This window comes from Eurosta solidaginis, chromosome 3 (assembly GCF_040869045.1).
Source record: "Eurosta solidaginis isolate ZX-2024a chromosome 3, ASM4086904v1, whole genome shotgun sequence".
Lineage (NCBI taxonomy): Eukaryota > Metazoa > Arthropoda > Insecta > Diptera > Tephritidae > Eurosta > Eurosta solidaginis.
The window spans coordinates 229,981,371-229,993,975 of NC_090321.1; the positions used below are offsets into that span (position 1 = coordinate 229,981,371).

General features: G+C 36.0%; 1 protein-coding gene across 1 annotated transcript; it reads left to right on the forward strand.

The window, feature by feature from the left end:
* The first annotated feature begins 9,745 nt into the window (after positions 1 to 9,745).
* LOC137246106 (uncharacterized) lies at positions 9,746 to 11,821 on the forward strand. The gene has a single exon (XM_067777200.1). The coding sequence runs from the start codon at positions 9,746 to 9,748 to the stop codon at positions 11,699 to 11,701; it is 1,956 nt and encodes a 651-aa protein (XP_067633301.1). The 3' UTR covers positions 11,702 to 11,821.
* Positions 11,822 to 12,605: the final 784 nt, after the last annotated feature.

The following is a 12,605-nucleotide window of genomic DNA, read 5'->3' on the forward strand; positions in this document are numbered from 1 at the left end:
AATCCGAAGGCGGAAAAGAAAATTTTTTCCTCTGTCCGGAGATATTTGCAGTTGAAGTTGGCGATTTCCATGTGGTTGTTGTTGTGTTGGTACCCACAAAAAAAATTGTGCATCACCGTAGCGGTAGCCACGGTTATACCACACACCCGGACTTGGCATGGCGTAGCCCAGGGTTATTTTTTATAAGCGCGGCCTAAGGCCGCTACGCAGAAGGGTGTTCTGCGCAAAAATACTATGGATCCGACCCCCGGTTTCGGAGGTACCCGCGGTTCTTTTTTCGGTTTTTCGTTAATATCTTTTGAACGCATTAAAATTTTTATTTTCCGCCTTCGGATTATTAATACTGATGTCAAGACGCGTCGTTTGATACCTCTCTCGGTATTTTTGGTAGCGTATTAGCAGTCGACCCCTCAACTAGACTATTACCAAACACACTTCCGCTTTCGGATTCTTGATCTAGACATGAATACGCGTCTTTTGATACCTCACTCAAAAAAAAAGGAACATTTTTAGGGTGGGCCCCTAAACTGCACAATTACCACTTCCGCTTTCGGATTCTTGATCTAGACGTGAATACGAGTCTTTTGATACCTCACTCAAAAAAAAGGACAAATTTTAGGGTGGGGCCCCTAAACTGCACAATTACCAAAATTTTCTTTTCCGCCTTCGGATTATTGTTCTCGAGATTAATACGCGTCTTTTGACACGTCTCTCAATATTTTTTGACGCGTATTTGCAGTCGACCCTCAACTAGACTATTACCCTTATTTTTACCATTTGTTAGCTTTTAACCCTTTCGACCCGGTCGGTACAATATATCCCAAAAAACTTTAAAGACACCTATTGGTAAGATTTTCTGAAGTATATGCGTGAAAAGAAATTGTTCCCGTTATTTATAGTCTTTACTACATTGTGTTGACACTTCTTTGAAATGTAACAGCTACAATAGGTTGTAAACAGTGAAAAAGTGAGCACGTGTTGTGAAATTCTGCAGAAAATTCCATAAATACTACGACCAGAACGGTAAATATTATTAATTCTTTCAATTATCGTAAGTTTATTATGTGTTTATGATAAACATTTACAATTCGAGCCTAGAAATAAAGCGATTCGTAATAAAATCAAGGCTATTTCTTTATGGGATTATATGTCCCAGTAGTATTTTAACTCGGGATTATATATCCCTGGAGTTCACAAAATGCTTATAAGTTTACTAAAGTCTTTTTAGAATTTGTATACCTAATAGACACAATGGCCAGCAAGAGAGCTAAATTAACAGAGCCATTTGATAAGCTCATAAGAATTAACTAGAATAATTTTGTATAAATACTAATGTAACTTCGCTAATAAAAATAATTATTGTTTTGACTTCAAACAAGAAACAAATGTTTTGCATTTATACTATAGTACTTTTTTAGGGAGGGAGTAGAGTCGAGGGATTGTATGATGAATGCTGCAGTAAAGTTCGAATTTTTTTATCAAACTTTGTATAAGATGGATTCATGGTTTGAAGAAAGTAAGAAATTTAAATATAGGTATGTTCAATTTTGAACAAAAGAACAAAATTTTCGGAGGGGGCTACAACTACCACCCCCCCTCTCCCCTTCGTCCATTCTCACTGAAGGGGGTAAGGCATACAAACATATACACTTGGTTTGAATGAAATATATTCATTTTTCAGTGAGTTATTAATTTTTCACGTCTAAATCATGCAAAAATGCTACTGTGTGGCCGGCCGACACGAATACTGTAATTAAAATTTAAGTAATTTCCCGATAACCTACAAGCTTGAAACTGGGAATATATTTCAGAACCCGATGACAATACAATAATAAGAAAACAACTCCGATAGGTGGCGCAAGGATCGAGATATTTAAAAAAAATCGTATTTGTGCTCCGATTTGGCTCATATTTGGAATAAATATTACATACAGAAGTGAAATCAAAATACTTTAGAGTTCGATGAGGGACAAGCAACGTGGCGCTGAGTAGAGTAAAGCATTTGGAAGGATTATGTACTGAGGAATTATATTGTAACAAATTGCAAGGAAAGAGTCTTTGTAATAATGAGTCACTAAATGAACTAAATAGAATGAGAAATAATAGTCAATTCAATAAAGGCTAAAAACTTAACAATAACAAGTAAGGAAGGTTAAGTTCGGGTGTAACCGAACATTACATACTCAGTTGAGAGCTATGGTGACAACATAAGGGAAAATAACTATGTAGGAAAATGAACCGAGGGAAACCCTGGAATGTGTTTGTATGACATGCGTATCAAATGAAAGGCATTAAAGAGTATTTTATGAGGGAGTGGGCCATAGTTCTATAGGTGGACGCCATTTAGGGATATAGACATAAAGGTCGATCAGGGTTGACTCTAGAATGCGTTTGTACGATATGGGTATCAAATGCAATGTGTTAATGAGTATTTTAAAAGGGAGTAATCCTTTGTTCCATAGGTGGACGCCGTTTCGAGATATCGCCATAAAGGTGGACCAGGGGTGACCCTAGAATTTGTTTGTACAATATGGGCATCAAACGAATGGTGTTAATGAGTATTTTAAAAGGGAGTGGGCCTTAGTTCTATAGGTGGATGCCGTTTCGAAATATCGCCATAAAAGTGGACCAGGGGTGACTCTAGAATGTGTTTGTACGATATGGGTATCAAATTAAAGGTATTAATGAGGGTTTTAAAAGGGAGTGGTGGCTGTTGTATAGGTGGTCGCATTTTCGAGATATCGCCATAAAGGTGGACCAGGGGTGACTCTAGAATGCGTTTGTACGATATGGGTATCAAATGAAAGGTGCTATTGAGTATTTTAAAAGGGAATAATCCTTAGTTCCATAGGTGGACGCCGTTTCGAGATATCGCCATAAAGGTGGACCAGGGGTGACCCTAGAATTTGTTTGTACAATATGGGCATCAAACGAAAGGTGTTAATGAGTATTTTAAAAGGGAGTGGGCCTTAGTTCTATAGGTGGACGCCGTTTCGAAACATCGCCACAAAGGTGGACCAGGGGTGACTCTAGAATGTGTTTGTACGATATGGGTATCAAATTAAAGGTATTAATGGGGGTTTTAAAAGGGAGTGGTGGCTGTTGTAGAGGTGGTCGCATTTTCGAGATATCGCCATAAAGGTGGAGCAGGGGTGACCCTAGAATTTGTTTGTACAATATGGGTATCAAAAGAAAGGTATTAATGAGTTTTTTAAAAGGGAGTATCCTTAGTTCCATAGGTGGACGCCGTTTCGAGATATCGCCATAAAGGTGGGCCAGGGGTGACTCTAGAATTCGATTGTGCAATATGGGTATCAAACGAAAGGAGTTAATGAGTATTTTAGAAGGGAGTGGGCCTTAGTTATATAGGTGGACGCCTTTTCGAGGTATCGCAATAAAGGTGGACCAGGGGTGACTCTAGACTTTGTTTGTGCGATATGGGTATCAAATGAAAGGTGTTAATGAGTATTTTTAAAAGGGGGTGGGCCTTCGTTCTATAGGTGTTCGCCTTTTCGAGATATCGCCATAAAGGTGGACCAGGGGTGACTTTAGAATATGTTTGTACGATATGGGTATCAAATGAAAGGTGTTAATGAGTATTTTAAAAGGGCGTGGGGCTTAGTTCTATAGGTGTTCGCCTTTTCGAGATATCGCCATAAAGGTGGACCAGGGGTGACTCTAGAATGAGTTTGTACGATATGGGTATCAAATTAAAGGTATTAATGAGAGTTTTTAAAAGGGAGTGATGGTAGTTGTATATGTGAAGGCGTTTTCCAGATATCGACCAAAATGTGGACCAGGGTGACCCAGAACATTATCTGTTGGATACCGCTAATTTATTTATACATGTAATACCTGCCAAGATTTTAAGGGTTTTTTATTTCGCCCTGCAGAACTTTTTCATTTTCTTCTACTTAATATGGTAGGTGTCACAACCATTTTATAAAGTTTTTTCTAAAGTTATGTTTCGCGTCAATAAAACAATCCAATTACCTCACCATGTTTCATCCCTTTTTTCGTATTTGGTATAGAATTATGGCATTTTTTTATTTTTCGTAATTTTCGATATCGAAAAAGTGGGCGTGGTCATGGTCGGATTTCGTTCATTTTTCATACCAAGATAAAGTGAGTTCAAGTAATCACGTCAACTAAGTTCATTAAAGATATGTCGATTTTTGCTCAAGTTATCGTGTTAACGGCCATGCGGAAGGACAGACGGACGACTGTGTATAAAAACTGGGCGTGGTATCAACCGATTCCGCCCATTTTCTCAAAAAACAGTTAGCGTCATAAAATCTATGCCCTACCAAATTTCAAAAGGATTGGTTAATTTTTGTTCGATTTATGGCGTTAAAAGTATCCTAGACAAATTAAATGAAAAAGGGCGGAGCCACGCCCATTTTGAAATTTTCTTTTATTTTTATATTTTGTTGCACCACATCATTACTGGAGTTGAATGTTGACATAATTTACTTATATACTGTAAAGATATTAAATTTTTTGTTAAAATTTTACTTTAAAAAAAATTTTTTTTTAAGTGGGCGTGGTCCTTCTCCGATTTTGATAATTTTTAATAAGCGTACATATAGTAATAGGAGTAATGTTCCTGCCAAATTTCATCATGATATCTTCAACGACTGCCAAATTACAGCTTGCAAAACTTTAAATTACCTTCTTTTAAAAGTGGGCGGTGCCACGCCCATTGCCCAAAATTTTACTAATTTTCTATTCTGCGTCATAAGTTCAACTCACGTACCAAGTTTCGTAGCTTTATCCGTCTTTTGTAATGAATTATCGCACTTTTTCGGTTTTTCGAAATTTTCGATATCGAAAAAGTGGGCGTGGTTATAGTCCGATATCGTTCATTTTAAATAGCGATCTGAGATGAGGGCTCAGGAAGCTAGATACCAAATTTCATTAAGATACCTCCAAATTTACTCAAGTTATCGTGTTTACAGCGGACGGACAGACGGACGGACATGGCTCAATCAAATTTTTTTTCGATCCTGATTATTTTGATATATGGAAGTCTATATCTATCTCGATTCCTTTATATATGTACAACCAACCGTTATCCAATCAAACTTAATATACTCTGTGAGCTCTGCTCAACTGAGTATAAAAATGTGTAAGTTAAATGGTTTTATTGAAAACAATACTTACATTAAGTAATAAACCTACCTAATTATTGTCTAGCTTTTATTATTATTATTATTTCATGTAAGTATCGTTTTCAATAAAACAATATAACTTAAAAATTTATTTGTAATTATTTTATTTGTAATGAACTTAAAAGCAAAAGTTTTATTTCGCAATATAATTAATACATACAAAAATGTGTTTGATTTGACACTCAGAGACAACGCAGTTCTAAAATCCAGCACCACCGAACTCAGTTCAAGCTTTTCATGTTATTACTTTTTTGTTCTTGAAAAACGTACGACCTGTTCTTAAAACAACAATCTTGTTCTTGAACTTACACCATTTTCTTAAAAAGAGAACGGCTTTTAAATAAAAGGCTAGGTGGTAGCTGCCCTGATAAAGGAAGCTCACTTGGGCAACATTAAGGTCCGTTGTGATACCACATAAAATAAAATAACGGTATCGTAGATATATCTACTTAGAAAATCGTTGAGTAGCAACGATAAAGTCCCGAATAACACTGATCTAAATCGTGGATAAATTCTCGGGAGATCCAAGTGAGTCGCGACCGAAATACATTCGCCTAGTTGTGGCAAAAGCTGGGCAATCAACCATAAAGTGATTTGGTGATTGCACCTCATTATCCTCCATACAGCTGCAGCACGATGGAGTTTCCAGTATACTGAGATGTACCGCATGGATAACCATGGGACAGTGCCCTGTCAAAACCCCAATGATCATTCATAGATGAGCCTTAGTTAACCCAATTATTTCGGCAGACCTTCTGCCATCCACTTTCGACCAGAAAGATCTTGCTACCCTGCAAGAGGTTGTGTCCACCCAACGTTTGCTAAGCTGACCCGAGGCCTAGCTAGGGAAGAGCAAACCATAGGTGGCCAACGGAATGCCAAAATCGCTACAGCCATCTTCATCTGGTTCAGTTGTACCGATACGTGCCAAGAGATCCGTTTGACAGTTATCCGGGATATCACTATGGCCCGGTACCCACATAATCCTAATTATAAAATAGTTCGATGCAATCGCAAGCGAGGTCAGGCACTTCCAGATTACCCTCGATCGCACTGTAGTTGTAGCGCCTTTATAGCCGCTTGGCTATCAGGGTAGATGTTAATTTCCCAAACCGTAGTAGCACTGGATAGCATTTCATCCACCGCATCCTTAATCGCAGCAACTTCCGCTTGGAATACACTGCAGTGATCAGCCAACATGAACCTGGGGTTTACATTTAGCACTTGACAAAAGACCCCCCCCCAACAACCTTTCCATCCAACTTCGACCCATCCGTGAACAAGTTAACCGGTCCCCTGCCCCATATAATTCCTCTTCCACACTCCTCTCTCGGGGGAATGACTGGGGTGAAGGTTGTATAGGGAGTATACAATATTCCGTGTTGTCCGGTATAAAATCAAAACTGGTAATAAGACTAGAGTGTCCGAAGTCAAAAAGCCCATAGCCAATATCACGTTGCCTGACCAACGAACGGGCCGCGGTCTCGCTAGCTATCAATAAGGAGAAGTGTTCCCCCTACAATTTAAGCACAACCTGTACGTCAGTTGCGAGGTCGTTATTATCGTTCCAGCAAGAATCTGCCCGGGTATTGAAACTTTCCGTCATACGCCTGATTTTTTTATAGAATATTCGGGAATTATTCCAGTCAGCCTCGCATAGGGCCCCAAATTAAGATAACGTGAGTTGAGGTTCTATTAGCTCTATATGTATCTAACGTAAGTATTTGAAATAAAGGCGCATAAATACCTACTTCTACTAAACAAAGCAATTTTAATTTAATAAGCCTAATGGGATTCATCACAAGCGTTAATAGTTATTCAAAAATTGGGGTAACAAACAACACAAAAACACTTATTTTTAAATCGAAGCAAATAAATGAAAGTAAATATGTAATTGAAATAATTTTATTTAGTTTATCCCAAACTAAGTAATTTTTTTTATGTAATTTTTTTTTGTATACCTAGTTGTATTTGGCAGACGAGAGTTTTCATATGTGGCATTTAATTGCCTTAAGAAAATAAAAAAACCAATTGGGCCACGTACAACGGATCATTCGCGCGATAACTTGCTCTCAAGTTGATAAACTGTTATCAAATTTGATAAACATATTCTTACCAGACAGAAGAAGTAAGAACGTCAAAAAATTCGTCAAAAATTTACATTATTTACAATCTTTCGGAATCGGTTTGTGGTCATTGTGGTCCATAATTTCCAACATCTTTCTACGATAAAATATACGCTATGAAAATAATCGCAATCTAACAAGTTGTGATGAGGGACAAGGAGCTGACATGAAAGTTTCGAGCACTGATGTCTCGAAAAAGTTGAATGAAGCTAAAAAAATGTTTCTAATACTTTTTTGTCTTGGTTGATGGAATTCATTGACGAGGTAAAAGTATCCGGTTCTAAAAGGATACCCGCTTCTGAAAAAGTGCACGTACCCGCTAAGATACCCGTTTACTTTTTTAAGTTTATATTAAAAACTAATTTTAAATTTTTAGTTCTATGTGATTTAAAAATTCGATGTCATTTCAATGTCTTTAGTATATACCAGCAAATGTACGTTCCAATAAGAGATATTGAGCCTTTGCGATTTAGGTTTGTTGCTAGCAAATTTGAAAGACCCACTAGAAATCATACAAGGATGGTCATAGACTAAAAATACTTTCGATACATAAATGAGACGTGGCACCTGCTATAGAATTTGAATATTTAATAATCATAACTTTGGAAGTATTCATGCCAGAACATTGAAATTCAGTAAAAAAAATTATGAAGTCAGTCCCTAACACCACCGAGGAAATGTGGGTTGAGGAAGAAGCTGGCGTCGCGCACCCCATAAAAATGGAATATTTAATACTGCATATCTTGAATGTAGTAATAGTACAATATTGAAAATTGGTAAGGAGCTATGTGACGCTAAGTCCTAACAGCACAATGTATCGTAAAACATTTGTGCTAAATTTAGTATTACTTGATTGAAAAAATCGCTGTCGCAGTTACTTTATCAGGAATCGCCGGTACCCTTTTTTGTGGTGGACGTACAGCTCACACCGCATTTGAATTACTAACGTCTCTACAAACAGCTGGTACACCAATGTGCAATATATGCAAAAGGTCGGGCCAAATTGAGGGTTTAAAGACATGTAAGCTTATCGTGTGGATTGAGTGCACCATGGCTCATAAACAGTCGCTGGAAGCTTTAGACCAGCCCTTAAGGACTTGAGGGATAATGATCATGCCACTTATTCCGAGGGTAACGCCCCAGATGAAATGAATGCGTGCATAAAACTTTCATATCTAGCTTTGATAGTTAATGTATTTCCAAATAGTCAACTTAGCTTTACAAACTGTAAGTGGCTTCGAGAAAGGGACATTTTGGCACCTAAATATAATTATGTTAATATGATTAATGGCAAAATCCAAGAAAAACCTTAAAAGAAGTTTAAAATTTGTCGTATTTATTTTGCATATTTTTAAATGGGTTAAACCTATGGGCATAAGCTAGTAGTATATATAAGTTTCTATGTCTGCTTTAGATTCAATATATAAGGAATGGTCCTTTCCAATTCTTACCGTGATTGTAACCATATCGGGTATGTGACATGATATCTAGAATCTAGGGTGATGGCTGGAATATCAATGAAAGTAGCTATAAGTTTTTTAAAGGCGAAAGGAAAATTCTACCCAAAAGTTATGCGCAAGTGAGATATTTTTCTCACTTTTCTTATTACTCACTCGTGTTAATTTTAGTAAACGGCACTCTGAATATCTTAAACGAGTGTTTTGAGTGACGCAGGTTAATCGGCCTCAAGGCCAAATTAAACTTCCTTAACCCTAACGCCATAGTCGTAACCATACCCATATCCATATCCATCTCCAATGTGATCTATTAATGGTGTCTTAACCTAAAAATAGTGAAAATTTCATAAAAATGAAGAAAACGCAAAAATTTACAAACATATTCCACAAAAAATAAGTCCCTTAGTCAAAACGTATCCAAAACTATAAATAAAATATACAAAAAGTTAATGAATTCCTCAACTCAAATATTTTTAGGTTATGTATACGGCGAAATTGATTTCCATAAGATAGGTTCGATCAGCCCTTCAGTCAGGTGTTTACAAAATGCGTAGGTTTCTATTACTCCTAACTCTGACGCTTGTCAGAACGCTGGCAAATTTCATATCTGTGAACGTGTTTGACATCTAACGTCTAGTCTTTTTACACTATGGGAAAATAAAATTTCGAATAATATTTTTCGTTCTACCGTTGGTGAATGTACCCTCTTCGCGTTCAAACTTACGTGGTGTCTTCGAAACCAGTGTTGATACAAGGCAGATTATCCACTCTGCTGTAGATATGTGAAATACACTGCATATATGATTTTATGCTATAACGCAACTAGGTATATTATTTCCGATTACGCTTGAACATAGACTTTCTTATTTATTTGACGCTATATGGATATTAATGCTTACCAAAAGAAACTTTTACTTAATATATAGTTGAAATAGCTTTGCTAGCATTATAGTGTCAAGGGTACATCTGTCAAGTTAAAATCTAAAGTACAATGTTGTTCATCATTGGTGCACTGCTTTTGTGCAATTTTCCACTACATGAAACTCGTGCAATATTAGATTTAATCAAAGAGCGTGATAGTTTTAATTTAAATTTTATTATAAATAAAATTTATCAAGAAAAAAAAATCGAAAAAACCCTAATTATAAATAATTATAACAGGAGCTTTTATACGGCTGACAATTGCATAAGCAGTAAAGATATCAAAATATTCAGCAACATTAGTAGTGTTATAATAACGAATGAAGAATGTGTAAACCAAATTACTGTAGGAGATTTATTTATGATTGTTTGTCTACCAAGAATACTTGAAACTGAACACTTGGATAAGATGGTGTTTTGTTTGGGACGTAAACGTGATTCGCGCATACTCTTCATTTGGAACCACGCATACACAAAACATAATAAAACAATCGAAGCACAAGAAAAGCTTGATCAACAACAGCTTGAACTTTTCGAATATTGTGAACGTAAACGTTTAATCAATGTTATCAGCATATATAGAGATTATGAAATTGATGGTCATTTCTACACATTTAGCTATTTTCCTGAAATTCATTTGCAAAGAAAGACACTAGGCGGCGAGTATTGCTTTCCCGATCGTGTTAAGGATATAAAAGGCGCCAGCATACGTGTGATACCCGATCAATTAGAACCATGGTCAATGGCTTGGTACGATCAAAATGGACGTTTACGTGTCGGTGGTTATATAACAAAAATTTTAGAAGCATTCGTACGTCGCGTCAATGGTACAATCACCTATCCTATACCAATTAAACCGAATGATTCACTCTCTGTATTGGTGTGGTTACCTTATTTGCGTAATGATTCAGTTGATATTGTTGCTGGAATAGCTCCACCAAGTCTATACTCACTTGGACATGATGTAACATCCGTTTTACAACCTGTCGATTGGAATATTATGCTACCATTTCAAACGATGCCGGATAGTGAACTTATTTTATATCTTATTAATTCGATAGTGGGTGCAAGTGTGTTAATATTACTTATTGTGTTCTCAGTAGTATTTGCTTTAGAGGGTTTGATTTGGCGTCGTCGTTTTCAACGCGACCCAAATTGTCCTGCGCACAGTTTTCAGCTTTTCATTTGGATTTTTATAAATGTGGTATTACGAAATGTAATTGGTTTGCCAACAAGTTTACAAATACGGGCAACAGCACATTTCATAACACGTTTCTTGTATGTTTTACTATTTTTGTGTGGCATTTTTATGAGCACTCTAATATCGGCTACATTAAACTCATATTTAACCAGTCCTCTAGTAAATCCACGTAAAATAAATTTTCAAGAATTAATACGTTCTGGTATATATGTGAAGACTAGCCAATTCGAATATGATATACTTTATAATTATGTAAGCGCTGAAGACTTGCCAAAAATAAAAAAAATCTTAATACCAATAGAATCGTTTGCTGAGCTACGCGATCAACATACAAATTCAGATTCACGTTATGGTTTTACTATATTAAGCACTAGTTGGGATGTAATCGATAGATATCAATCATATTTACCAAAACCTTTATATTATGTAACCGAAGACTTGTCCTTTGCCAAATCATTGCCTATGTCAATACCTATACAAGAATATTCAATATATAAAGAAGCTTTAAGCAATATGATCGACAGTGTACATAGTTCTGGTCTAACTCAATTGTGGACCAGTCAGGCGTATGATGATATGATGGCTGCAAAACTTTTAGACACCACAACACATATAAAGGAGTCTAGACAAAATGTTATAGATTTAAAGTATTTATATTGGTTGTGGTGGCTATATGGCATTGGTGTTTGTTCATCAATTTTAGTATTTTTCGTGGAAATTTGGTGTTATAAACGAAATGTGCGAACGAAACGAAATTTTAGAATGCAACGCAAGCGTTCCGATGAGCATATAAATTGGTGTGAAGAAGAGTCATCATCTCTATAAATATCAAGCAACTTCACGGAAAGGCCTTTTGTAATTTGTACAAAAATAATAAATTTGGTCTCACCTTGGTCCAATATTCACTAAGAAGCTTATAAATGGTTCACGTACACACAAGGAAGGAAAAATGTATTGGCACAGTATATTTGCAAAATGTATAAACGAAATATAATACAGTAATTTACTACAAACAAATTTTGTTTATGTGTAAACATCTTTGCTCACGGTATGAGGGAATCCAGAATGTTATCAATAGGTAAGTGGTAGGTAAGGGTATGGTATATGGCGGAACATATAATGTAAGCGTAAGTATAGTCTAGTGACTGTAGCGTATTGTGGGGAAAATTTGGGCAGTAGAGATGATATGAATGAAAACTGACAGCAAATTAAGATAAGGCAAGTCAAGGAAAGGAAAGAAAGAAAGAAAAGGAATGGAATGGAAAGGTGAGGAAAGGAAAGCAAAGGAAAAAAAAACAGAAAAAAAAATTAAATAAAAAGGAAAATAAAAAAATAGAAGAAATGGAAAGGAAAGGCAAAGCAAGAAAAGAAAAGAAAAGAAAAGAAAAGAAAAGAAAAGAAAAAAAAAAGAAAAGAAACGAAAAGAAAAGAAAATAAAAGGAAAAGGAATCTGTTTGTTACGAGGAAGTTATCTGTTTGTTATCGAAGTTTCTTAATTTTTTTGTCGATAGCAAAAGGTTATAAATGAGTTACCCATTCTTCATTCAAAAGTTATAGTTTTGTTATCTAAATTTGTGGATCATTTTTCGGAAGGTTCTCATTAATTAACAAAAAGTTATCGATTTGTTATGGGAGTGCTGCTAATTTATTATCGAACTGTTTTCGTTTTTTAATCTGCGAGTTACCATATCTGTAATGCCGATAACTCAGCAATTGTTAGCGACTTGAA

Coding starts and splice junctions, on each gene's coding strand:
- LOC137246106 (XM_067777200.1), top strand. CDS start 9,746: ATGTTGTTCATCATTGGTGCACTGCTTTTGTGCAATTTTCCACTACAT.